General features: G+C 37.9%; 1 protein-coding gene across 2 annotated transcripts in view; it reads left to right on the top strand.

Moving 5' to 3' along the window:
- LOC132117233 (rho GTPase-activating protein 32-like) overlaps positions 1 to 25,171 on the top strand; it is a 118,861-nt gene that overhangs the window by 78,470 nt on the left and 15,220 nt on the right. The window contains exons 4-6 of one of the 2 annotated variants that reach the window (XM_059526391.1): positions 773 to 864; positions 1,020 to 1,104; positions 1,262 to 1,371. In XM_059526391.1, coding sequence (XP_059382374.1) covers positions 773 to 864; positions 1,020 to 1,104; positions 1,262 to 1,330 — 246 coding nt within the window. In that variant the 3' untranslated portion in view covers positions 1,331 to 1,371. Of the gene's footprint in view, positions 1 to 772; positions 865 to 1,019; positions 1,105 to 1,261; positions 1,372 to 25,171 lie in introns of those variants that run through there. The other variant, XM_059526390.1, reaches the window with a different exon arrangement.

The following is a 25,171-nucleotide window of genomic DNA, read 5'->3' as shown; positions in this document are numbered from 1 at the left end:
CTGAGCAAGCTCTGCACTGCTGGTGACTCAATTCTGTAGATGACTCCTCAAGAGGAGATGGCCTGTCATTTGCTGGACACTCTGGGACATCCTGAAGACTTCTTCCCTGCAGTCAAACCTCTATCTATGAAGTTCTTGATGATCTGCTAAATGAAATGTTTCTTTCAGGTGCAATATTCTTTGTCGCAGTTTCCTTGCATATGAGGCCATTTTGATGCAAAGCGATGATGGCTGCACGTGTTTCTTTGGAGGTAACAATTGCTAACAAGAACACAATGATTGGAAGTGCTTCTTCCCTCCTTTTCTAGCAATCAGTCTGCTCTTGCAATCTCATTTGTATAATAGTGATTTCACCTGATTATTACTCATTCACACTTTCACATGTGCTGCTGATATGATTATTATTATTATATCAGCATTATTATCAATAATTTTGTGTCAGGATCAAAAAACGGTGAATTTTGTTTTTATGAAAAGTAGATTTCTGGCCAATGAAACTTTTAACAATTATTTAAAATGCATCTGATCACTCTACACTTTAATCTAGAAACAATATGAATAAATACCACAACAGCTTAAGCAGCAATCTTTGCAGAAAACAAAATTTATGTCACTACCAAAACTTTTGTGTTGTTTTGTCAAATTGTCCCTGGTATGAACAGGTCATAACTATGCTGTTTGGCATGGGTGGGCTGTTGAATTGTGTCCAGGGACATAAACTGTCATGTCCCAATCATGCATTTTAAAAGAAGCATGTGTACCTTTCTTTTAGGCACGGAGTGCAGAAATTCCAGAGCTGAGCTCTGACCCTCTCATGCGCTCTTGCAGCAGCACCGCCAGCATGAAGATGAAGAACGTTAAAAAGTAAGTGTCAAACAATCACACAGCCAAAGTCACTAAGGCTTCTGCGGAATGCTGCTTGTCCATCACACACTGACTAGCCCTCATGTATATAATAGCTGAATATTGAACTCTGTGCCCTGTGATTTTTTTTATTTTATTATTATTTTTTTTTTCAGGCTTTCATTCACCAAGGGCCATTTTCCGAAGTTAGCTGAATGTGCCCACTTCCACTATGAAAACGTTGACTTTGGGACAATACAGGTAAGATCCTAAGCACTTAATAACAGTGAACTTGCTTCATCTACAGCGTGGATCTCAGTGACTGAACTTGAAAAGAACATTATTGAAAATAAGGCACATGGGAGATTAAATTCTGATGTGCATGCGTGTTTGTGCAATGAAATGTCGGGGTGTGCAGATGACACCAAAGTGCCACAGCTGGGAGAGGGACAGCAGCGTGTCTCTAATGCAAGCTCCCGGGGATTGAAAAGTGAGGATCAACATGATTTTAATATCGCTACAGCAACAGTAGCACTCCTGCAAAGGACTATTTCCTCTGCTAGAGCTGGGTATTGCCAACTACTTTACAATACAATACACATTGTAATACATATGTCACCATTCAACCGTGATGCATTACTGTATCATAATTTGATCTCTATTGAAACTGTGCCAAAAGTTTGACAAAAAATCTCAGTGTGAAGGTGAGAGAGTGTGAATCTTTGGTATCAGTTTCAATCTCTTCACTTTTGTCCAGTATTGTGTGTCATATTGAGAAACACCAGTTTTAGAGTTTGCACTTCAGGTGACATTTCCTAAATGTAGGAAATTGTATTAATAAATACATGAGATATGAAAACCGTGAGATTTCTATAGAATAAAAAAATAATCAGGGAATTTATGACATGAGGCACTGTTTAATATACTTGTATTAAATTAAATATATATGTATTTATTTTTAGCAAGATTGTTTGTGGTCTGCTTGGTTAGAGGAGTTTTTCTGACCCGGCTTCGTCGCCCAAATCAAGGCTCTTATGTGGTCAAAAATGTATTTGATTTTATAAGAACTTATTGATATTTGAAAATATCGATTTTACTCATAAAACTTAAAATAATCCATGCATACAAACCAATGTCTTTCATTGAAAACACAAAGGTGAAACATTTTTTGCTTCGGTCTTGCTTTTTTATTCTTTCAATGCCTCTAGTATGAGTGCCTCCTTTTTTTGGGGGTTGGGGGGGGGGTAAGATTTTTCAATTAAAAAGTCATTTTAGAAACTCTAAAATCTACTGCATTTTATTCCATTATGTTGAGTTCCATTTAGCTGCAAAAATATGACTAAATATAATAATTATTAGCATTCAGTTGGGATGAAAACAAATGATTACTCAACAACACTGAAAGTCTGCACTAGGAAAAAATGAACTTGCAAACTTTCTGCAAATACTGTAAATAAGTTTTAAAAGCCTATGTACATAAGTTTGCTTTAAAGGGGATGGGGTTGTGAAGCATATGACTTGTTGTGAAACATGACTCATGAAGCATATGACTTGTGTCCCCTGAGAAGAAGGGTGGGGACCACTAGGTTAGAGTAGCGTGACACATTAGGTCAGCGCTGAACATGGTGACTTTGGGTCAGAGACAGTAACAGAGCTCAACACTCTGGGAAGGATTAGAGGGCATTTACAGGACATGTGTTCTCTTTCAAAAACAGGTAGACAGGGCACAGATGGAACCAGAATAAGTATTTTTAACTTGACTACATCTAATAACATGACGGTGCTAGACTTCAAGCAATGACGCATTTGTACCGGATCCTATTTTGGACATTTATTCTGTTGAAGTGGGAAAGAAAATTGTACTTATCTGTATCTGGCCTCTTCGGTGTCTTTTCAGAATTGCTGTTCCCTTTCACATATTTTACATTTCTCATTATAAACTGTATCAAGGCTCAGTGAAAGCCTAAAAGGATTGGTTGGAAAGCTGAATAGCGCCTTGTTGTGTAGGGACAGGAGGTGGGGTGGTGCGACAGTGTCGGAGATCTCTGTGCCTCTGTGTTTGGGATTAAGGGTATAATGGAGCGCTCACAGAATGAGAAAATAGATTGGCATGGTGTCGAGGGCCAGACAATTGGGAGGGAGTGAAGCTGTGGTTTCTTCAGGGGGCCTTCACACTGAATAGTAATCCTGCTTTGGAGGAATTGCCCTGGGAAAGGGGAAATATGAGACCGCTATTCCGCATTCAGATGCTGCATTGTCAAAATTTCTGTTACTGTTTATGGATTATTGTTGTTTTAACACTGTAAACCATCATATAGATACAGCAGGTTGTAGCCTGCACTGGTGTCCAGTAGAGGGCGGCAGCTTCTTTCTTTTACCAGTTTGCAGGCCATGTAGTAGGATACCATGATGACGATGAAGAACATCAGTAATTCTCTTTACTCTGCTACATAATCATTACGCAACTAAATCCGGAGAAGTTCATTCCCTGAATGAATGAATCTGTGGTGTACAACAACAGCTGGCATGGATACATCAGCCGTGTTTGCTGTGTTCCTACCAGAACCCTGCATGTCATCCTCCTGCTGGTGATTTATGAATGGTTTGTAATTACAGGCAGATCACTGACTGAACCTCCCAAAGGAGCAGCAGAATGACTGGGTTTCTCTGCATTCAGAAACAGCTCCGGAGAAACGCTGTTGTTCACGAGCCTTTTGTCAAATGTGTTGCCCTGAACTAATCAGTACCAAATTGGTTATCAGGGATTTTGTGTGTATATACGTATATATAAATGTATATAGATAGGTAAATAATTGTTGATATATGTAATTTTTTGATATTAGACATTTGTGCATGCTCATCATTTTCCCATTTTTTTTCATTTTGACAAATTCACTTAATAATTAGGGATGCATAATATGCTCTACCGTACAAGGTAATTTTATTTAATTTTTTGAATGTTTTTGAAGGAACTCTCTAATGCTCACCAAGGTTGCAATTGTTTGATCATAAGTACAGTGAACACAGTAAAAAATATAAATTATTCCTTTGATGGCAAATCATTTTCAGCAGCCATTACTTCAATCTTCAGTCACTTGATCCCCCAGAAATCATTCTAATATGCTTATTTGCAGCTCAAGAGCTAATCTTTTTTTATTAATGCTGAGAACAGTTGTGCTGCTTAATAGTTCAAAAAGAACAGAAATTAACTGTACTGTCACTTTTGATCCTTGTTAAATAAAGGTATTTAAAAAAATGACTAACCCCTAACATTGGTGTATCGGTACCATTTATTGCATTTATACACTTTTAAATGTAATCTTTAGCCAATCTCAGAATGAATATTAATTTTTATATTGTACATTATAATGTTGTGAGGCCTCAGTTCACTTCCATTTATATAGAAATAGAGAATATAATTGTATTCTCAGTGCATTTTCTTACATTTGTATTCTTGTTAAAGCTGTTGCCTGTATTAAAGTGTGCCACTAAGGGAGGGCTTTATGTCCCCCACTGCTAAACATTTCGCTAAATTGCTCACATGGCATTGAGCCTTTTGTCTGTATCAATAATTGATTGTATTACTGTTGCACTGCTGTACATGGTCATACCACTTTTAGCTAAACATGGTTTAGATTTTCCTAAATGCTTTATTTTTGTGCCTTGCACTGCTTATGTTGCTTAACATTTAAACAGTTGTGGTTTAAAACACCAGAGGTGACTTTTCATTTAACATCTTAATTGTGTTGTTGGATACGGTGGCCAATTTTCTGTTGGTTTATGCTCTCACACAATGGAGGGCCTGTCTTATGGTTCCTTTCATTGCTGTTGCTCAGCCCTGTACCGCAGTGTGTGGTAACTGGCACCATCCACTCACCACAGCCATTTGAAGACAAAAGCACTACTTAGATTCAATTACAGATATGACTTAAGTTCACCAGCCGCTGAAAATGCACAAGAATACCACTCGTGACGACACGTGTTTGTTGTACCAGTGTTCTGAGACTGGTACTGGAGGAAATAGTTTCCATAGGCACCCCTCCCTGTTGGTGAATGAGTAAAAGCAAAGGCTGTGTTTTAGTGTGCCACTGTCCCTTCCCCCATTTTCTGCTCCAGGCTCATATAGCTACTCCGTATAGTCTCTGGATATACTGTATGCCCCTCGACCCAGAGCTTTCATTGGGTCGGTCCTGTGCCAGAGAATGTGCTCAATGCCCAGCATTCGCTGTGGTCCATCGTGCCTCTCTTTATAATGTGTGCTTGGTTGTTTCATATCAGTTACACCTGCTGCATTTTTAGAATATTAAATAGTCTTGGTTAGACTCGAACCAAAAAGTCTTTCATATGCAGCATGGATGTGGAGAGCCTGTTAGCTGGAGTACATGACGTATTTGTATCGGTTCATTGGTTGATTTTTATCATAGACTAACGCTCTCTTAAAGTTGTTATATATATATATATATATATATATATATAAAAAATAATAACACTGGTAAATTACCATATTTCCAAATTAATGCCTTAATTCTCTTGTACCTTTTTTTTAGATTTAGTATTTATTTGTTTGTTTTAATTTTATTTATTCATTAATTAATTCAAAATGGTAATATTGTCTAATACCAGTTATTAGTCATAATATGCAAATTATAATTCCGTAAAATGCATTATCGGCCCAGATTTTAACTTTATTCATCCCTACTTAGGGCTAAAATGATGCCCTGCTGAATGAAATCTGTCCATACTCACTAATCAAGAAATCATCTCAGGTTACGTATATAACCATGGTTCCCTTAGAAGGGAACAAGACACTGTGTCCTCTCCAAAGCGAACACTAGAGGACACCGTGTGCAGTTCCCTTGGAAGGGAACCAACTAAACTAGTTAACCTGTTAACCCGCACCTGGACGCCGATGCACTGAACGCTCTTTGCTCTTTTAATTCATCGATACAAACTATATATCATTATGAAGGTCTAACCCTCAACCATCGATGTCAGATCACGGTTTTTCAATAGAAAGCTTAAAAGGAATGTATTTGCTAAATTTGTGTAAGCAGTACACCAGATTCATCGTAATAACGAGTCATAAACACATCCACAGCTGTAAATCCTGGTTTAGTTAGAAAGGTAAGGGTCCACTGAACGACATCTCATAGCACACTTTTAGTCCAACGAAGCAATAACGTTGTAATATGGATGGTCATTATTTTGTTTGTCTCATTTCTCCAGGGACAGTATTGTTTGTATCCATTAAGGAATAAACTACGCTCAAAAAAGAACTAGACATAGTCTCAGAAAAATAGTTGCAGGAATCTAATTTTTCATGGTTACTACTTCAGATTTGAAATAGAAACTCATGAGACATGTGACTTTCAACCCATTACTTTTCTGGATTGCTCCAGGACTGATTTCATGTATTTTTATATGAAAAAAAAATTCTTTGTGGTAAAAAAAATGTTCAAGGCACTTCACTGTCTATAACTTTTTATCTTTTTGAGCATTATCAATTCTGGATGATGGACAGGCAAGCCCAAAGGGTCTTTTATGTGTGTAACACACTGAAGTAAGGAACTGTTACAAGTTTAAGTTAGGCTGGTCATTTTCAGCTGTGAGTCCCATAATGGGGGGTCTGGTTAACAGGTTAACTAGCTCAACCAGGTACAGCTCTACCAGCTCTTAACTAAGTGAACCAGTATGGTTTAAGAAATCCAACTTGGCTGGTAGCCCATCTGATCAACAATAAAAACCTGCTAAGACCTGATGAAGATCAGTTTTTGACTAGCTAGAAGCTGGATTTTTCAGCAGACACACTTTTATTTCATCTCACCCGCTTAAATTTTATTACGGAGATATGCTTCTTAGTCCTATACTATTCTCAGCTCTGTCTCAGGCGGTTTGAATTACCTTCTACCGCCTGACTATTATTATTTACCCTCTGTATCTCTCTAGCAATCTATCTTCACATCTCTTAGTCATTTATATTGCCTGTGGAAAAAGTCAAATGCTCTTACCCCTCAGCTGCTGCACATGACACATTTATTCCTGATCTATTAGGCAGCCTGGAGCAGAGATGCAGCCTCTAACCCACAGGTCAGACAGGCCAATATGGCTTCTGTCACTATTCAGCCATCACATGACATGAACGCTTGCTCGTGCCCTCGATGTAAATCTGAAGAGGAGTCACGTCTTGTTTACAGCAAGTTCAGAGCATGACACTCTTTATCAAATCAGCTAGTTTAACAAAGAGTGGGTGGTAGTTGTGTATGCAACTGAGGGCTCTTGAGTGAACGGAATACTAAAACAAAGCCATCTTCTCCTTCCCTTCCTTGCCCCTTTGTTAATTTCTCTTTCTCACATTCTCTCTGCTTGTTTTTCATTCCCACCACAGATCCTGATACTTGGATTCTCTTCCTGCTTTGGACTGGTCAGCTGTTCATTTTAGGGCAATATTAATGTGTTGATCAGCACCATCTGGTGCTAATGGGCAAGTTATTGGAAATAGCGTCTGCTTTGTTAACATTGCTATCCAGATTTATGAGGCAGAGGAAATATTTTGTTTAATTCTGCCTCCAAGATGACTGAGTATCTATATTTTGTATTCCAGTATAAAACTAATCTGTTCCAGGAGTTCATTTCCACACATGAACACTCCATCATTTTAGTTCTTCCTTGTTTAATGCATTGCTCTTTTTCCAATTCCTACAGTATATGATATTTGCAGCCTCTCTCTCACGGAATACTCTCTAGTGTTTTACTTCTTTCAGCTGGCATGTATGCATGTTGGTATATCTTAGCCTATCCTGTATAATGGTAAATTGATTGGTTGCCACATTTTTAGTGTGTACAAATTTTTCAATAGTGCCCTGTGAAATGAAATCCAAAGGCTATTCTGCCATTTTAAGTTAGAAACCAATTCTCAGAGTATATGTGGTTAGTCTGAAAACATTAGGAACCTCTGAACATCAATATATCTCTACACATGAGGTGTAAATGGAAATTTACCAACCAGTAGGGCTGGGCGATATGATGATATCATCGTATATCGATGATGTCTCTGTAGTATGGTGGTGTCGATGTCAAAAGTCAGGTAACAGTTGCAAATGATAAACCTAGTAAGTTTTACTTTTTTTTTTTTTTTTTTTTTTTTTTTTTTTTTTTACATAGCCCCATAGTCACCATACAGATATTTTTGCATTCAAGAATGAAACCATTTAGTAGGAGGGCTGGGAATCAAAAAGCTATTATTATTTCAGTAATCAGATCAGATTGATGAGGTCAGCAATCAAATTAATTGTTATAGAATTACATTTCAGTTCTGATTCCACACACAAAGCACACACACAAAAGACATCTCTTATATACGTGAACACTGGACTGAGTTTCTCATTAAAAGATCTCATTATGAGATCTTTCATTAAAAAATACTACTTTTTATACAAGCTGTGCTTTTTATTCATATCTTTGCCTTTTTTGCAGAAAAGTCGCCAAGTTAGCATTTTGGATGCGTAAACCCTGAAGAGTCGCACACACACGAGGCATGTCGTCCCATGTGGTCTCCCCGCAACTCAGACCACAGTGTGCAAATATATCCATCGGTGTGTGCATGTGTGACTACATACAACATGTCAGTCTGTTGACCCATGTATGCTTGTTAATGACAAAATGTCTCAGCTGGTATAGTGGGGTTGAGATATCAAGGCAGTGGCCTGTGAAATAGAGCTTGGAGGAGTAAAACTTCACTACTCTGCAAATCTCCCTCTTGCCACGCCCTGCCCCATGCCCTCTGTGAATAAATAATGGTGATTCAGGAGTCAAACTGCTCTCACAAATGACAGCAATCTCAGACGAGGGCTATTTACTGTATAACTTCTCTGTAGAGCATCAGACTACCCCATTCATTCCCTGCAGTCTCTCTACCTGCATTTCAGCATTGCTGGAGCAGCTTTTTAATTAGTTTTATGCAATCTCTTCCTCTTTGCAGAAACGCTGGCCATGCAGGCTGCATACAAATGCAATACATGTTAGGCTAAGCCTCAAGCTGCTCTACCTGTGTCCCACGATGTGCTGTTCTGACAACTTCTGCTCTTGTATAGATGTGGACCTCATTTACAGAAACCATGCTGTAAGACCTCTGTGAGATGTTTACTAGCTGCTGAGATGGCTTTATCAATCTGTGCAGTACAGTGCGTTTTTGGTGTGCAGGCACCTTTTTATGTCTGACAGCTGAGCTGACAAACTAGCCTAAATCATTAATAGTGCAGCACTCTGAGGCTTTTTAGTGTGCATTATGTCTTTTCATTCCCGATGTTCTTTAGGAAATTTGCCTTTATTTGATACTTCCCTTGTAAGTAACTATTGTAAGTTTTAAAGGTTAGATAGTGGGATGTTGTTCAGTTAAGGAATGTGCAAAACACAAATAAGGGTTCACTAAACCCCATCCAATACCTTAAATGGGATGAATTTAAAGACCCTGAAGGTTTTATTGTTGAAAATGTTTAGCAGTGTCTGCGCTGATAGCCTTGTGGGTAGCATGACAACATGTTCCTGAACAGAGAATTGCCCATCACAGTAAAGTTTTGTCTAATCATTCTTACTGACATTAGGCTAGTAACATTATAACTCATATTACCTTTTATATCATATTGCTGTCTATGTCATAGAACATAAAAAATATAATAATAATAAAACTTCCTGGCATTAAGAGACATTTGGGTGCTGTAAATGAAACTTCATAATGTTTTACTTGATTATACATTTAGTCAGGAATTATAGTTTGAAATACATCCAACTAGTAAAATGTGTAGAAGTTATGTGAAAACTAATAGATGTAGGTTAAAAAAAAAAGACTTACTCATGTTTATAATCTCTGCTGGATCAAGCCACTGCATTATTCCTTTCTGAAGTTATACAAAGCTTCTTGAGGTGAATTATTGAGGTCTTATTCCTCTCAGCATGAAGCGAATAGTAAAATTTGAAACGCTGCACACTTCAAGTGGATGATTATAATAACTATAGTGCGCTCAGCGAGGTCGCATTAGATATAATGAAGGGAAATATGAAAGACTGGACATTGCGTTGGTTTCATATGGATTAACCCTCTGGAGTCTAAAGGTATTTTTGGGGCTTGGAGAAGTTTTGTCATGCCCTGACATTTGTGCTTTTTTCAGTTTCTTATAAATATCTAAATCTAAATATCTAAAATATCTAAAAGTCTAATCTTACTGTAATCAGCACAAACTGGGCTGTAATAATATGTGAAATGCATGTATGTACATGATTGTGTTTTTGAGAAAATAAATGTTATGCGTGGTTAGTGAAAAACTAAAAATGTTAAAACACTTGAATAAGGCAAAAAAACACAAAGAACAATGGTTCCCGGGATTTTTGAGAACTGGAGCTTGTAGCCTAGAATTTTTCTTTCTAAATTATGTGAAAATCATCTTGTTTACTCACTCACAGAAAACAATATATTGATTTAAATTTTCTAAGACACTATTTGTTGGTAAAAGTCATATACGAGTAGGCGTCAACTACCATGAATATCATTGTGATTTACACCTGAGAAGACAAAGGCCTGCATAATGAGCTGCATAATGAGCCTTTAAGTCAGCTGTGCCACTGAGAGGGAGGTGTTACAAGAAAGAATGTGAGAATAAAATAAATCTATATAATTTTATGTTTGTAGTTTATTTAGAATATATTTAATTATCCCACAACATAATTTAATATCCACTTGGGGGAGCAGTTAAACAGTTTATTAACAATCAAAGCTGACTTTCAAACTAATTTTTTTTGCATCATTACTCCAGTCACACTATCCTTTAGAAATCCATTTAACAATCTTATTTTCTACAAAAAAAAAAAAAACATTTATTATCATTATTATTATTATTATTATTAATGTTGAAAAGAGCTGAGAATATTTTTTCAGGTTTTTTAGAGGGGATAAATTAAAAGAACACCATTTTTTGTTACATTTGTTACAGTTACATTTATTTGTTACATTTATATTATTTACATCAAGCTTTTGAATGGTATAGTATTGCATATTGTTATTGAAACTTCTTAATATTTTACTTAATTATACATTTAGTCAGGAATTATAGTTTGGAAAAAGTCTAACTAGTAAAATGTTTACACGTTATGTGAAAACTAGTACAAGTATATAAATAAATAAAAAGAGACTTACTCATGTTTATGATCTCTGCTGAATAGAGGACTTCATTCTTTTTTTTCCTGAGGAAATCCATTTCTCAAATCCTCAACCACATCACATCTTTTTGGGGTGAATTATGTCTTATTTCTCTCATCGTGAAGCAAACAGTAAAATAAAAGAACTTGAAGAACAGTCTGGCTGCTTTTTCTTCTGTTATGGGCGTATTCAAGCCGCGCGCTTCAGTTTGAATCTGAATAGCGCATTCAGCGCGGGGTCACATTAGATATAATGAAGGGAGACGTGAAAAACGGACATCGCCTTGTTTTCATATGGATTACTTTATCACAGGATATTTGTTTTCGGCAGTACTTGTTTAGTTTAAAAGTAGACATGTCAAGCTTTCTATAGATATCCCTCTCATGTCTCTTCGTTGAGTATTCACTGAGTTACAGTTCATTTTAATGACATGTTTGTAAATGAAGATCAGCGCAGACAAAGGCTGCAGACAGCACTCCTTGTTTGTTATCTTTATTTTATAGGTGCACAAAGTTTTGTTGTTATTATGTCTGTATCCCAAAAAAGGTAGACCCTTTACAGATTCGATTGATGTATTGCTCTTATCTGTACGATTAAAACTGAAAGTGTAATTTAAGTTCTTTTCGGGGTTATCAGGAGAAAATGACTCATAACGCGTATCCGCGTTAATCGACTCCAGAGGGTTAATTTATCTCAGAATATTTGTTTTCAATAAGACTTGCATAGTTTAAAAGCTGACGTCAGGCTTTCTATAGATACATCGCTATCTCTTTGTTGAGTATTTGCTGAGTTAAAACCTGATTTATACTTCTGCGTCAGACCTACGGTGTAGCCTTTACGCCATAGGCTAAGCATCAGTTTTCATTTATACTTCTGCGTCGTTGTCCGCGTCGACGTGCAGTACACATGCAAACCGCTAGTCTGCAGTGTCCACGGGCATGTTGCTGGTGTCATTGTAATTGGAGAAGCATTATAGGCGTGACTGCGGCAATTAAATATCAAATAATTAAATCATTATTTAAAACTACAAAAGGAGACCACAACGGAACAAGAGAAGATGGCATTCTTTCCATCTCTACAAGGACCTGTAGGACTCTACAGGTGAAGATGCCACAAAATTCGTATCCTTGTTTATCGACCCCAGAGGGTTAAGACACATCAGCATATTAGAGTTGCTGAAGAGTTAAGTGACACAGAGGACTGGAGTAATGACTGATGAAAATTCAGCTTTACAATGACAGGTCATCCAACAACTGACTCAAGGTTTAAATCTTAGTTTGACTAGATTTTCTATGAGAATTCATGTTTGATCGTAATTCTATAAGGAGATTTATAGTTCTAGTTTGTTACCATCTTCCATGTGCTTGAATCTTATCCATTTCAATTTCCTGTCCACTTTAAATCCTGTCAAAGCTACCTTGTGCAGTTATGTCATTCTCTGCTGTATCTGGGTTCCTCCTCTGCAATGAAACAATGAAGCACTCCACTATTGCCCTGAGGGCAAATACACTCAGAAACACAACCACTCTGTAGCCCGTTTAAAAATACCACTCATTCCACCTCACTGGGTTGGAGAGAGTGTGGGAAGACCACTTCATACTCATAGACTTGCTCTTAACTCCACAATCCTCCCTTGTCCGGAGCAAAGAGATTTTTTTCCAGCATGTTAATGTTTCGTTTTTATCATCAAGCTAGATTGGTTCCCTGACCATTCTCACAAGACATTTTTACCTCAGTCACCTCCCTTTTCCTTGAGTGTCCGCTTAATGTGTGATTTGCGGAATCATGTAAAGGATTTGCCCTGGCAAAGCTGGCATGATGCCCAGCCTCTGTTCTGGATGAACTAGGTCACTATTGGATTAGAATATTATAATGTGTGTAACTGTTCAAAGAGAGAGTCTTATTTTAATGTATCAAGTGGACGATGAAGTGTCTTGCTCCATAGTTCATGTTGCCCATATATTCCAATTCAACAAATACACTGGCAAAATTACTACAACATAATATTATGCATAATAACAGCAGGCAATTTTGAGGTTTAAAGGGTTCATATGATGCGATTTAAACTTTGTGACGTTCTACTGTAACAGTCTACTACGGGAGAACAGCTGGTTTGCCGTAGTCATCACAACGTGACAGATTAAGTAAATGTTACATTTATTGGTATATGACTCTACCATTAGTCAGGGAATTCATTTAGGCATTCATCTTCCTCCATGTCATCGAGATTAAAAGGCAAATATTGCTTTCATGGTAAATCTAGGTTTTTAGATTTACTAGTATCATACAGTAAAAACTTCTTCTGACAATAGATTTCCATTTAATGCCAAAAGTAATCCTCCTCTTGCTTTTTTAAAATGGCATTTGTACTTGAATAAATTACTGAATGCTGTCGATGCTGCGTTGTGATGTCTTATTTATGGTTGCTTAGTGATTTTTAAGTTCTATGCTATAGCTGTTTAATGGTGCTTTTCCACTGCATGGCACAGTGCATTTTGGTAAGGTTTACTTTTGGGGGGTTTTCCACTGGGTACATTACCTGATTCCTGCTATTTTTTTTTTAGTACCACCTCGTTTGAGGTTCCAAGTGAATGGACAATTTAGAGATCAAGCGATATATAGATTTACTGATATTTTCCCTGATATTAAGCATTTTACCATAATCGGGTATTGGTTTTGTAATATAACGGGGAAGTCGTGGCCTAATGGTTAGAGAGTCGGACTCCCAATCGAAAGGTTGTGAGTTCGAGTCCCGGGCCGGCAGGAATTGTGGGTGGGGGGAGTGCATGTACAGTTCTCTCTCCACCTTCAATAACATGACTTAGGTGCCCTTGAGCAAGGCATCGAACCCCCAACTGCTCCCCGGGCGCCACAGCATAAATGGCTGCCCACTGCTCCGGGTGTGTGCTCACAGTGTGTGTGTGTGTGTGTTCACTGCTCTGTGTGTGTGCATTTCGGATGGGTTAAATGCAGAGCACAAATTCCGAGTATGGGTCACCATACTTGGCTGAATGTCACTTCACTATCACTATCACTATCACTATTATTATATCATTTTCAATGATAAATGCTGCCATCTGCTGTGTGTTTTGAGAATTGCACGCGGAATTGCTATTGTAGCGTGTCGGAGGGGAGACAAGACAACAACAACGGTGTGAAGGTACTTGATTTGCCATAGTAAACTTTATTTAACATAACAGCCAGTTATGCACAAATTAGATGCATCACATAAATGTCTGATATGTAGTTTATGCACCTTGGCTCTAAGAAATAGAGACCAACTCACGGATTAATGTTAAATAATCCATCAAGTCCTGACCCAATAAAGATGTAATTTTGCTTGAATTAAATAATATGCAGCCATGAATGAGCGCATGTTTGAAATAAAAGGGCTGAATTTAATTCTCTCTCTGTTGTCTGTGCTCATCTTTAGTCTGGTGTAGTCAGAGTCGCGTAGATCAGTGGTTTTCAACCTGGGTCGCGGTGGTATTGCAGGTGGGCCGCCAATTACTATTAAAATAAATATTTTTAATATATGTAAAAATGTCTAAGTCATAACACAATAACATCATTTCATATATATAATTAAATAACAAAAAAATAAATATCAAACTGTAACTAATTAATAAACCACCAATTTATAGTTTTGCTGCACATGCCACAGAACAACAAATTCAAACATGCATAAATGGCTGTCAACGTGTTCCCACCTGACTGCTTGCTCCACTGACTATCTACCCACTGCCGAGCTCTGGCTGGATCTGGTTTTCCCGTTTTGCTGAGCGGTGCCAGCCCGAGATATTTTCTGTTCATTACCAGTTCATTCTAGGGCTGTGCGATTAATAGAAATCATCATAAAATCACGATTTGAGCGTGCACGATTTCTAAATCGCTTTATAGCCCGATTTTCCGCGGCCCTGACCTCCAGCAGTATGCTATTCGATCATCCAATCAGAATGCAACCCGCCTAGCGCGAGAACAGAACAGACCAGGCACATGCCTAATTCCAGGTTCACACACTGTCTGTGATGAGCCTTTTTTCCGAGCCCATGTTAACGGATCAGAGTGTTCACACTTCACGCGATAAAAGGCTAGAAATAAAAACGTGCGTAAATAATTAATCTAGCACATGAGCATAGAGAGAGTTGTGAGTGCACTGGATGAAGTTTAAGTGAGATGAGAAACGTTTTAAGTGCACACACTCTTCGCGGGAGAGCAGCGTGTATCTGAGCAAGCACGTCTGGTTTTGTGACAGCAAAGGAAATCTGCGTGCTAGAGGAGAGATTCGCGCTCGCGCATTATTTTAATGTGCTTTCGCCTTAAAATAACGCACTCTCGCTGCTGCTTCTGCGGAGTACGTGTAAACCTGTATAATTTATAACAAATCTATTTCAACACCTGAGGCACCGCTACAATTAATGAGCTCTATGATGTTCGTTATCTGGCTCGGCTCGGTGTTCATCTTCAGTTCTCTCTTCACAGCAGTTCAGTCAGTGTACTGTTTGATTACATGAATTACTCCGGGATATTGGTTTGTTTGAACTCAGAGGGAGTGTCAGGCACATTAAAAAAGTTAACAGCTTAAGTCATTTGTGGATTAATGCGTATTGGAGACGCGAACCGTTTAAAATGATTCAGTTCGATTTGGTGAACTTGAGTTTTGTGAGGCAATATTTGTAGACTTTGTGATTTACAATGAACAAACCTGAAGCAACAATATCTGCAGAGAAGGGTTGGCCATTTTCAAAACATAAAATATCAATTTTATTTACATTTTCGTTTTTGTGTTTCAAAGGAGAAATCAAGGGACCGTTCTGAAAGCAGAATTTATGCAAACGCGTAAAAACTTTAACAGAGATGTCTATAAGTCTGCCCCCACGTAAGATTTTTCTAGTTGTCATTATTCAACTAATCGCAGGTTTATATTAAAATTACATCTATATGCCATAATGAGCCTTAATATATTCCACGCTCAAACACATGCATTAAGTTTGCCACAAAGCACAGGCAGAAGTAGCCTAATAATTGTGAAAGGAGACATTTTAATTATATTATTAAACAAATGTTTTCTTTTTTATTGAAGATAAAATATGTAGACAAATAAGAATAAATGCTGCGCTCAGCATCATATGAACTGCTCTATTTTACACACCTTTTTCTTTAATTTTCCCCGACTGCAGCATCAAATGTAACACATCGGTGAGGCAAAGCTGACGGCGATTTGCAAAATTGTGCTTTGATGGGCATGTTTGATAACTCGTGGTTAAAGCGCCACTCAGCGGTCAAAAGCTGCAAATGCACTTTGCAGACGCGTTGGAGCACGCGGCGGTAGAAAACCATCATTTTGGTTAGCCACCTACTCTATATGTTTGTCATATGTGTTTCTAATCTTGCTGGAACACTTTATCTTTTCAAATGACATGTTATGTGTCATAGATTTAAGCCAAAGCAGTTTTAAACTCATCCCAACATTTCAGTTTAAGTCCCTAAGCTCTCATATTTTTTTTTGGTCTGCATGACCTCTTCCACTTCTATGACATCATACTAGCCAGCCTCTATCCGCAAACTCACACGTATACACTAGGGCTGTAGCTATTGAATATTTTAGTAATAGAGTATTCTACCAAAAATTCCATCGATTAATCGAGTAATCAGATAAAATGTGTTTTTGCTTAATTAAAGTGCAATATTAATTATGAAAGAGGAAATATGACTCCTGGGTCTTGTGACGGTCACTGGAGGGACCGCACGTTCAACAAGGACGTTAATACGCACACATACTTACAAACACACACAGAGACTGTTTGGTGATACAAGAGTTTATTGTAATTATTGATCAGAGAGTGAATGAAATACCTGTAAACTATGTGTATTGTTCCTGTGTAGCGTTTGTCCCGTGATTTTTAGAGTCCTGGTAAGAAAAAATGGCAGGAATTATTGGTTCCGCTTACGGTGACAATCTACCATGTATTAATTGAGCGTGGGGGTTTCAGGGGCAACGTGGCCGAGTTGTTGCTGTTATTTCCTGTTTAATGTGAACGAATGAATAACATCAAAGTAGATTTATTAAGTAGAACATCATGCCAATATGTTTCTTTCAGACTCTGTATATTTAAGGGAACATGTGTAAAGTGTTTTCTGTGAGTTTGTCCCTCCACATGTGGTAATGGTGCTGGCCACCCGTATTAATGTGAATCTCTTTGTAATGGAAGGTAGTCTGTGTTTGTTTCTGCAGTGTAGAGTGTGGCCTGAGGGTTGCAGGTATTTTATTCACTCTCTGATCAATAATTACAATAAACTCTTGTATCACCAAACAGTCTCGGTGTGTGTTTGTGTGTTGTCTCCGTGACCGTCACAGGTCTCTTAAAATGAATAACTAAGTTTCCTTTTTTAGAAATTTTTATTTTTATTTTTTAAATGCATAGAATGCAATGCATACATCAAAAATAAACATTTAATTATTACCCATTGTTTCTCTGTCTGTACTTGTACTGTGAACAATGACAATAAAGTTGACAGATGAATTAAGTGCACTTAAGTGCCATTCAGTTGAGGTTTTAAATGAAGCATTTTCTGAGATGCACATTTAACATTAAACACATAAAACATTAATTTAATTTATTTTTTATTTTAATTATTGATTATCAACTTAACTTTTTGGTAAACAAAGGGGATTTACTATTAAAAATAAAACATGGAAGAAATGTTGTGTGATTATTTGATTTTTTTTTTTAGTAGTAGGCTATGTACATTCTGCTGAACAATTGTCTTTAACCGGACTTTTATTTTGACGGGTTGACGTACCTTTACAGTTCTGTGTATGTGATGTGACGCTAGTTTTACTGAAATCAAACGGTCAAATGCTCATAAAGTGACTGTCAGAGCAGTTCTGGAGATGTTGTTCATGTGTTAACGTCCTTATTTAGGGAGAGGACAGAAGCTGAAATCACCGCGAGCGTCACGCGCTCTTCAGTGTGTTTGATAAAGGAAGACACGCTTCTGCTCCATTCATTAACAGAGACACGCAGAACATGCAGGATTCATATTTAAATAGACTGTTCCGGCTTAATATTTACAGATAATAGCCCATATCGTGATTCGATGTAAGTGAAATAAACTATTTTTGATTAATTCATTCAAAATTTGGCAAATTCCGTGCCATTCCGCGTTTAACAGTAAGTTCCGTTTTTATGACGGGATTCCGTGATTCCCTCCGCGTTTTCTGCAATGCGGAAATCATAGGGCCCTAGTTGTGGTATGCCAGCTCTATCTTGCAATGGACACACGCCACGACGTTCTCTTTACATTTGCATGCACCCTCAAATCAAAACACTGCTGACTCCTTGCAGTATGCGATTTCGGACGCAGGCTTGTGTCTCCTTCCGCTTTGTGGATGACGTAAACGCGTTGTCACATTAAAAAAATCATTGCGAAAGAACCTGACGTGAGATTTAAAATAAATTAAAAGAGGATTCGAGGCAGAGGAATTTGCCTCGATCATTTTTTGTAATCGAGTTACTCGAGGAATCGTTTCAGCCCTAGTACACACTGAGGCAGCCATGTGTTTCTGAGTGAGTGGGACTCCAAGGAAGGATTTATCATTTCTACAGGTCGAATAGCTGGAATTTTGGATTCCTCTTGTGTTTCGTGTGGTTGGCTGCCGCATATCACAACACTCTTTTTAATCGCCCTCAGATGTGCTGTGATGGCACAAGTGATGCCAATTGGAGTGATCAATTGCTTTTCTCTGTTGTTTCTTTTGTATTTGTGTGCATTTTTTTGTACTTCTGGGACAGTCACTGCCTTAGATCATGTCTTATGTCCAGTACCCATGAGATCCCATGGATCAGAGATGGGCAAGCATCAATGCCCCATTAGAGATGGGCGAGCATCAATGCCCCATCAGTCTTTCTCTGAAGTCACCATTGGACCTTGAACCTTGAAGTCAGTTTAACCCTCTAAGTGCCAAAGTTTCAAAATTGTGACAAGACATCATACTTAATAAAATTGTTGTACTTGTACTAAGACTGTTGTTCCTAATATGGTGTAATATCTCATTTGTATTCCCTACCACTAGATGGCAGACATATAGTACTTCGATTCTAGACCAAAATTACGTCATGTTCCTATTCAAAGTGTTCGAGGAAATAGCAAAGCAAGTGAGCTATCATGTCATTGATGCGAAAGCAATTCCATTCATAGCGTGTGAGTAAATTGTGAGATTTGCGAGAGAAAATGTGCAAATAGCTAATAAAATTGCAAATAATGTTGCAAATGTTATTCACCGATTCTGACTCTGAAGGGGGAATATTTGCCTTTTGGAAATGATGATCGGTCGTCTAATAATCGCGCTTCTCCTGGTACATCTTTGCAGTGTAATGGTGCCGCCGTGCAAGGTAAGAGTTTTAACGAAGCACAAATAAGTGATAATTTTTACCCTTTGCCCAATGGGGATTGGGATGGCAAAGCAATATCTATTATTTCCTGAATATTACTGATGAACTGATCAAAAATAGGCCACTGTTTACATGCATTTTACTATAGTATAGTAATATAGTAATAATTTTATACTTTCTCCTGCTTTATTATTGGTTTCCTCTTTTCTGATCATTTGGAATGAGGATAAGACAACAACAACAAAAACAGGCAAATAAGTTCAAACATCCATTCAATATTATTTTCAGAATATTACAGATGAACTGATCAAAATGTAGGTTACTGTTCACATGCGTTTTACTATAGTATAATAATATGGTAATCATTTAGTACTTTCTCCTGCTTTATTGTTGGTTTCCTCTAGGGCTGGGCGATATACAAAAAAAAAAAAAAATATCTCTATATTGTCAAAATCTTTACGATATTCGATATATATCTCGATATGTTTGCATTTGCATTTAAATAATAAATAAAACATGATTTTCTTTTGCCCATTAAAAAAAACAAAACAAAAAACTATTTAGATTAAAAAGCTAATTTAAGCAGTTAAAAAATCTAGACCAAGAGATCACTTACTGCTTTTTGTCAATGTCAATGTCACCTTTATTTATATAGCGCTTTAAACAAAATACATTGCGTCAAAGCAACTGAACAACATTCATTAGGAAAACAGTGTCAATAATGCAAAAATGATAGTTAAAGGCAGTTCATCATTGGATTCAGTTATGTCATCTCTGTTCAGTTAAATAGTGTTTGTGCATTTATTTGCAATCAAGTCAACGATATCGCTGTAGATGAAGTGTCCCCAACTAAGCAAGCCAGAGGCGACAGCGGCAAGGAACCGAAACTCCATCGGTGACAGAATGGAGAAAAAAACCTTGGGAGAAACCAGGCTCAGTTGGGGGGCCAGTTCTCCTCTGACCAGACGAAACCGGTAGTTCAATTCCAGGCTGCAGCAAAGTCAGATTGTGCAGAAGCATCATCTGTTACCTGTGGTGTTGTCCTGGTGCTCCTCTGAGACAAGGTCTTTACAGGGGATCTGTATCTGGGGCTCTAGTTGTCCTGGTCTCCACTGTCTTTCAGGGATATAGAGGTCCTTTCTAGGTGCTGATCCAGCGGTCTTTTGTGATCCAGCTAGGTGACTGCAGTGACCCTCTGATCTGGAGACAGACTGGATCTGGTGGCCACGTTGACCTCGGAACAAGAGAGAAACAGACAAATATTAGCGTAGATGCCATTCTTCTAAAAATGTAGCAAGTACATAGGGTGTTATGGGAAGTGTTTCCGGTTCCGGTTTACCTAATTAATGCAGCCTAAAAATCCTTTAACGGATTTGGATAATAAAAGCATATTAGTATGTTATGTGTATGCCAGGTTAAAGAGATGGGTCTTTAATCTAGATTTAAACTGCAAGAGTGTGTCTACCTCCCATACAATGTTAGGTAGGTTATTCCAGAGTTTGGGCGCCAAATAGGAAAAGGATCTGCCGCCTGCAGTTGATTTTGATATTCTAGGTATTATCAAATTGCCTGAGTATTGAGAACGTAGCGGACATAGAGGATTATAATGTAAAAGGAGCTCATTCAAATACTGAGGTGCTAAACCATTCAGGGCTTTATAAGAAATAAGCAATATTTTAAAATCTATGCGATGCTTGATAGGGAGCCAGTGCAGTGTTGACAGGACCGGGCTAATATGGTCATACTTCCTGGTTCTAGTAAGAACTCTTGCTGCTGCATTTTGGACTAGCTGTAGTTTGTTTACTAAGCGTGCAGAACAACCACCCAATAAAGCATTACAATAATCTAACCTTGAGGTCATAAATGCATGGATTAACATTTCTGCATTTGACATTGAGAGCATAGGCTGTAATTTAGATATATTTTTGAGATGGAAAAATGCAGTTTTACAAATGCTAGAAACGTGGCTTTCTAAGGAAAGATTGCGATCAAATAGCACACCTAGGTTCCTAACTGATGACGAAGAATTGACAGAGCAACCATCAAGTCTTAGACAGTGTTCTAGGTTATTACAAGCAGAGTTTTTAGGTCCTATAATTAACACCTCTGTTTTTTCAGAATTTAGCAGTAAGAAATTACTCGTCATCCAGTTTTTTATATCGACTATGCAATCCATTAGTTTTTCAAATTGTTTCACCGGGCTGCGAAGAAATATAGAGCTGAGTATCATCAACATAACAGTGAAAGCTAACACCATGTTTCCTGATGATATCTCCCAAGGGTAACATATAAAGCGTGAGGAGTAGTGGCCCTAGTACTGAGCCTTGAGGTACTCCATACTGCACTTGTGATCGATAGGATACATCTTCATTCACTGCTACGAACTGATGGCGGTCATATAAGTACGATTTAAACCATGCTAATGCACTTCCACTGATGCCAACAAAGTGTTCAAGTCTATGCAAAAGAATGTTGTGGTCAATTGTGTCAAACGCAGCACTAAGATCCAATAAAACTAATAGAGAGATACACCCACGATCAGATGATAAGAGCAGATCATTTGTAACTCTAAGGAGAGCAGTCTCAGTACTATGATACGGTCTAAATCCTGACTGGAAATCCTCACATATACCATTTTTTTCTAAGAAGGAATATAATTGTGTGGATACCACATTTTCTAGTATCTTGGACAGAAAAGGGAGATTCGAGATTGGTCTATAATTAACTAGTTCTTTGGGGTCAAGTTGTGGTTTTTTTATGAGAGGCTTAATAACAGCCAGTTTGAAGGTTTTGGGGACATATCCTAATGAAAATGAGGAATTAATAATAGTCAGAAGAGGATCTATGACTTCTGGAAGCACCTCTTTTAGGAGCTTAGATGGTATAGGGTCTAACATACATGTTGTTGGTTTAGATGATTTAACAAGTTTATACAATTCTTCCTCTCCTATGGTAGAGAATGAGTGGAACTGTTCCTCAGGGGGTCTATAGTGCACTGTCTGATGTGATACTGTAGCTGACGGCTGAATGGTTGCAATTTTATCTCTAATAGTATCGATTTTAGAAGTAAAGTAGTTCATAAAGTCATTACTGCTGTGGTGTTGGGAAATGTCAACACTTGTCGAGGCTTTATTTTTCGTTAATTTAGCCACTGTATTGAATAAATACCTGGGGTTATGTTTGTTTTCTTCTAAAAGAGAAGAAAAGTAATCGGATCTAGCAGTTTTTAATGCTTTTCTGTAGGATATGTTACTTTCCCGCCAAGCAATACGAAATACCTCTAGTTTTGTTTTCCTCCAGCTGCGCTCCATTTTTCGGGCTGCTCTCTTTAGGGTGCGAGTATGCTCATTATACCATGGTGTCAAACTGTTTTCCTTAACCTTCCTTAAGCGTAAAGGAGCAACTTTATTTAAAGTGCTAGGAAGGAGAGAGTCCATAGTTTCTGTTACATCATCAAGTTGTTCTGAGGTTTTGGATATGCTAAGGAATTTGGATACATCAGGAAGATAACTTAAAAAGCGGTCTTTTGTGTTAGAAGTGATGGTTCTTCCATACTTGTAACAAGAAGTAGAATTTACAATTTTGGCTATATGAATTTTGCAAAGAACTAAATAATGATCTGAGATATCATCACTTGGCTGAATAATTTCAACACCATCAACATCAATTCCATGTGACAGTATTAAATCTAGAGTATGATTTCGACAATGAGTAGGTCCTGAAACGTGTTGTCTAACACCAATAGAGTTCAGAATGTCTATAAATGCTGATCCCAATGCATCGTTTTCATTATCAACATGGATATTAAAATCACCAACTATTAAAACTTTATCTGCAGCCAGAACTAACTCGGATGTAAAATCACCAAACTCTTTGATAAAGTCTGTATGGTGCCCTGGTGGCCTGTATACAGTAGCCAGTACAAACATAACAGGAGATTTATCATTAACATTTGTTTCTTTGGATAATGTTATATGAAGTACCATTACTTCAAACGAGTTATACTTGTAGCCTGCCCTCTGAGAAATCCTGAAAAAGTTGTTATAAATTGAAGCAACACCTCCACCTTTGCCTTTTAGACGTAGCTCATGTTTATAACAGTAATCTTGGGGGGTGGACTCATTTAAAATAATGTAATCATCAGGTTTTAGCCAGGTTTCTGTCAAACAGAGTACATCTATATTATGATCAGTGATCATATTATTTACAAAAAGTGTTTTCGTAGAAAGGGATCTGATATTCAATAAGCCAAGCTTTATCATTTGTTTATCCATATTGCTTCTGTTTTTTATTTGTTGAACCTCAATTAAATTGTTAATCTTAACTTGGTTTGGACGTTTTTTGTATTTTCTAGTTCGGGGAACAGACACAGTCTCTATAGTGTGATATCTAGGTGAAAGAGTCTCTATGTGCTGAGAATTAACTGACCTCTGTGACGGGAGGCAGCTAGCAGACGGTCGGTTTGGCCAGTCTGTCTGCTTCCTGACCTGGGCCACAGTTAGTCAAGTATAAACACTAAGACTATTTGCCATATTTCTAGAGAGAAGCGTGGCGCCACCCCAGGAGGGATGAAGACCATCTCTTTTAAACATGTCAGGTCTGCCCCAAAAGCTCGTCCAATTGTCTATGAAACCTATGTTATTCTGTGGGCACCACTTAGACATCCAGCCATTGAGTGATGACAATCTGCTATGCATCTCATCACCACGGTAAGCAGGGAGGGGACCAGAGCATATTACAGTGTCTGACATCGTGCTTGCAAGTTCACACACCTCTTTAATGTTATTTTTAGTGATCTCCGACTGGCGAAGTCGAACATCATTAGCGCCGGCATGAATAACAATCTTACTGTATTTACGTTTAGCATTAGCCAGCACTTTTAAATTTGCCAAGATGTCAGGCGCTCTGGCTCCCGGTAAACATTTGACTATGGTGGCTGGTGTCTCTATATTCACGTTCCGTACAATAGAATCACCAATAACTAGAGCACTTTCATCAGGTTTCTCAGTGGGTGCATCACTGAGTGGGGAGAACCTGTTTAATGTTTTGATCGGAACAGAAGAGCGGTGTTTTGACCCACGACTACGCTGCCTCACCGTCACCCAGTTGCCCTGCTGCTTGGGGCTCTGTTTCCGGAACCGAACAATGTACAGGAATCCCTGAGCTAGACACATCCAAAGCCGTATCTAGAGCCCTAACATTCTTACTGTCCTCAATTAAAGTTTGGATGCGTGTCTCTAATTCTGAAATCTTCTCTGTCAGCCTAACTATTTCCCTGCATTTATCACATGTGAATCCCTCATCAGCGACAGCGATCGATAAACTGTACATGTGGCAAGAGGTGCAAGTAACAATGACGGGAGAAGCCATTACTCACCGTGCTTGAGGAAATATTCTTACTGCGGTTGTTTGATGAACTTGTGAAAAACTGGAGCGAGGGAGAGGAGAAAAAAAATTTATTCATTTTTGTTAAATGAATACATGTAGGCCTATATGTAACTGAAGCAGTGCAAATTAAGTAACAGTTACAGAAAGTGCATTCTGTCAACTTTTTAGTGCATGCAATTCACAATTTAAACTATGCAACTGTATTTTATTTTAATTTTTTTAACAAGTTTTTAAGCTAAGAACACAAGTCTGTCAACTGTTTGTGGTTTTAAGAGAAGCTCTGTGGCATGAAACTATGTTCCTACTGACACTAAAAACCCTCTTAGATGGGGAGCTAGTTGCTGAAGCACATAGC

The sequence above is a fragment of the Carassius carassius genome, chromosome 36 (genome assembly GCF_963082965.1).
Source record: "Carassius carassius chromosome 36, fCarCar2.1, whole genome shotgun sequence".
Lineage (NCBI taxonomy): Eukaryota > Metazoa > Chordata > Actinopteri > Cypriniformes > Cyprinidae > Carassius > Carassius carassius.
The sequence above is the reverse complement of the archived record's forward strand: the minus strand, read 5'-3'. Positions and strand labels throughout refer to the sequence as shown.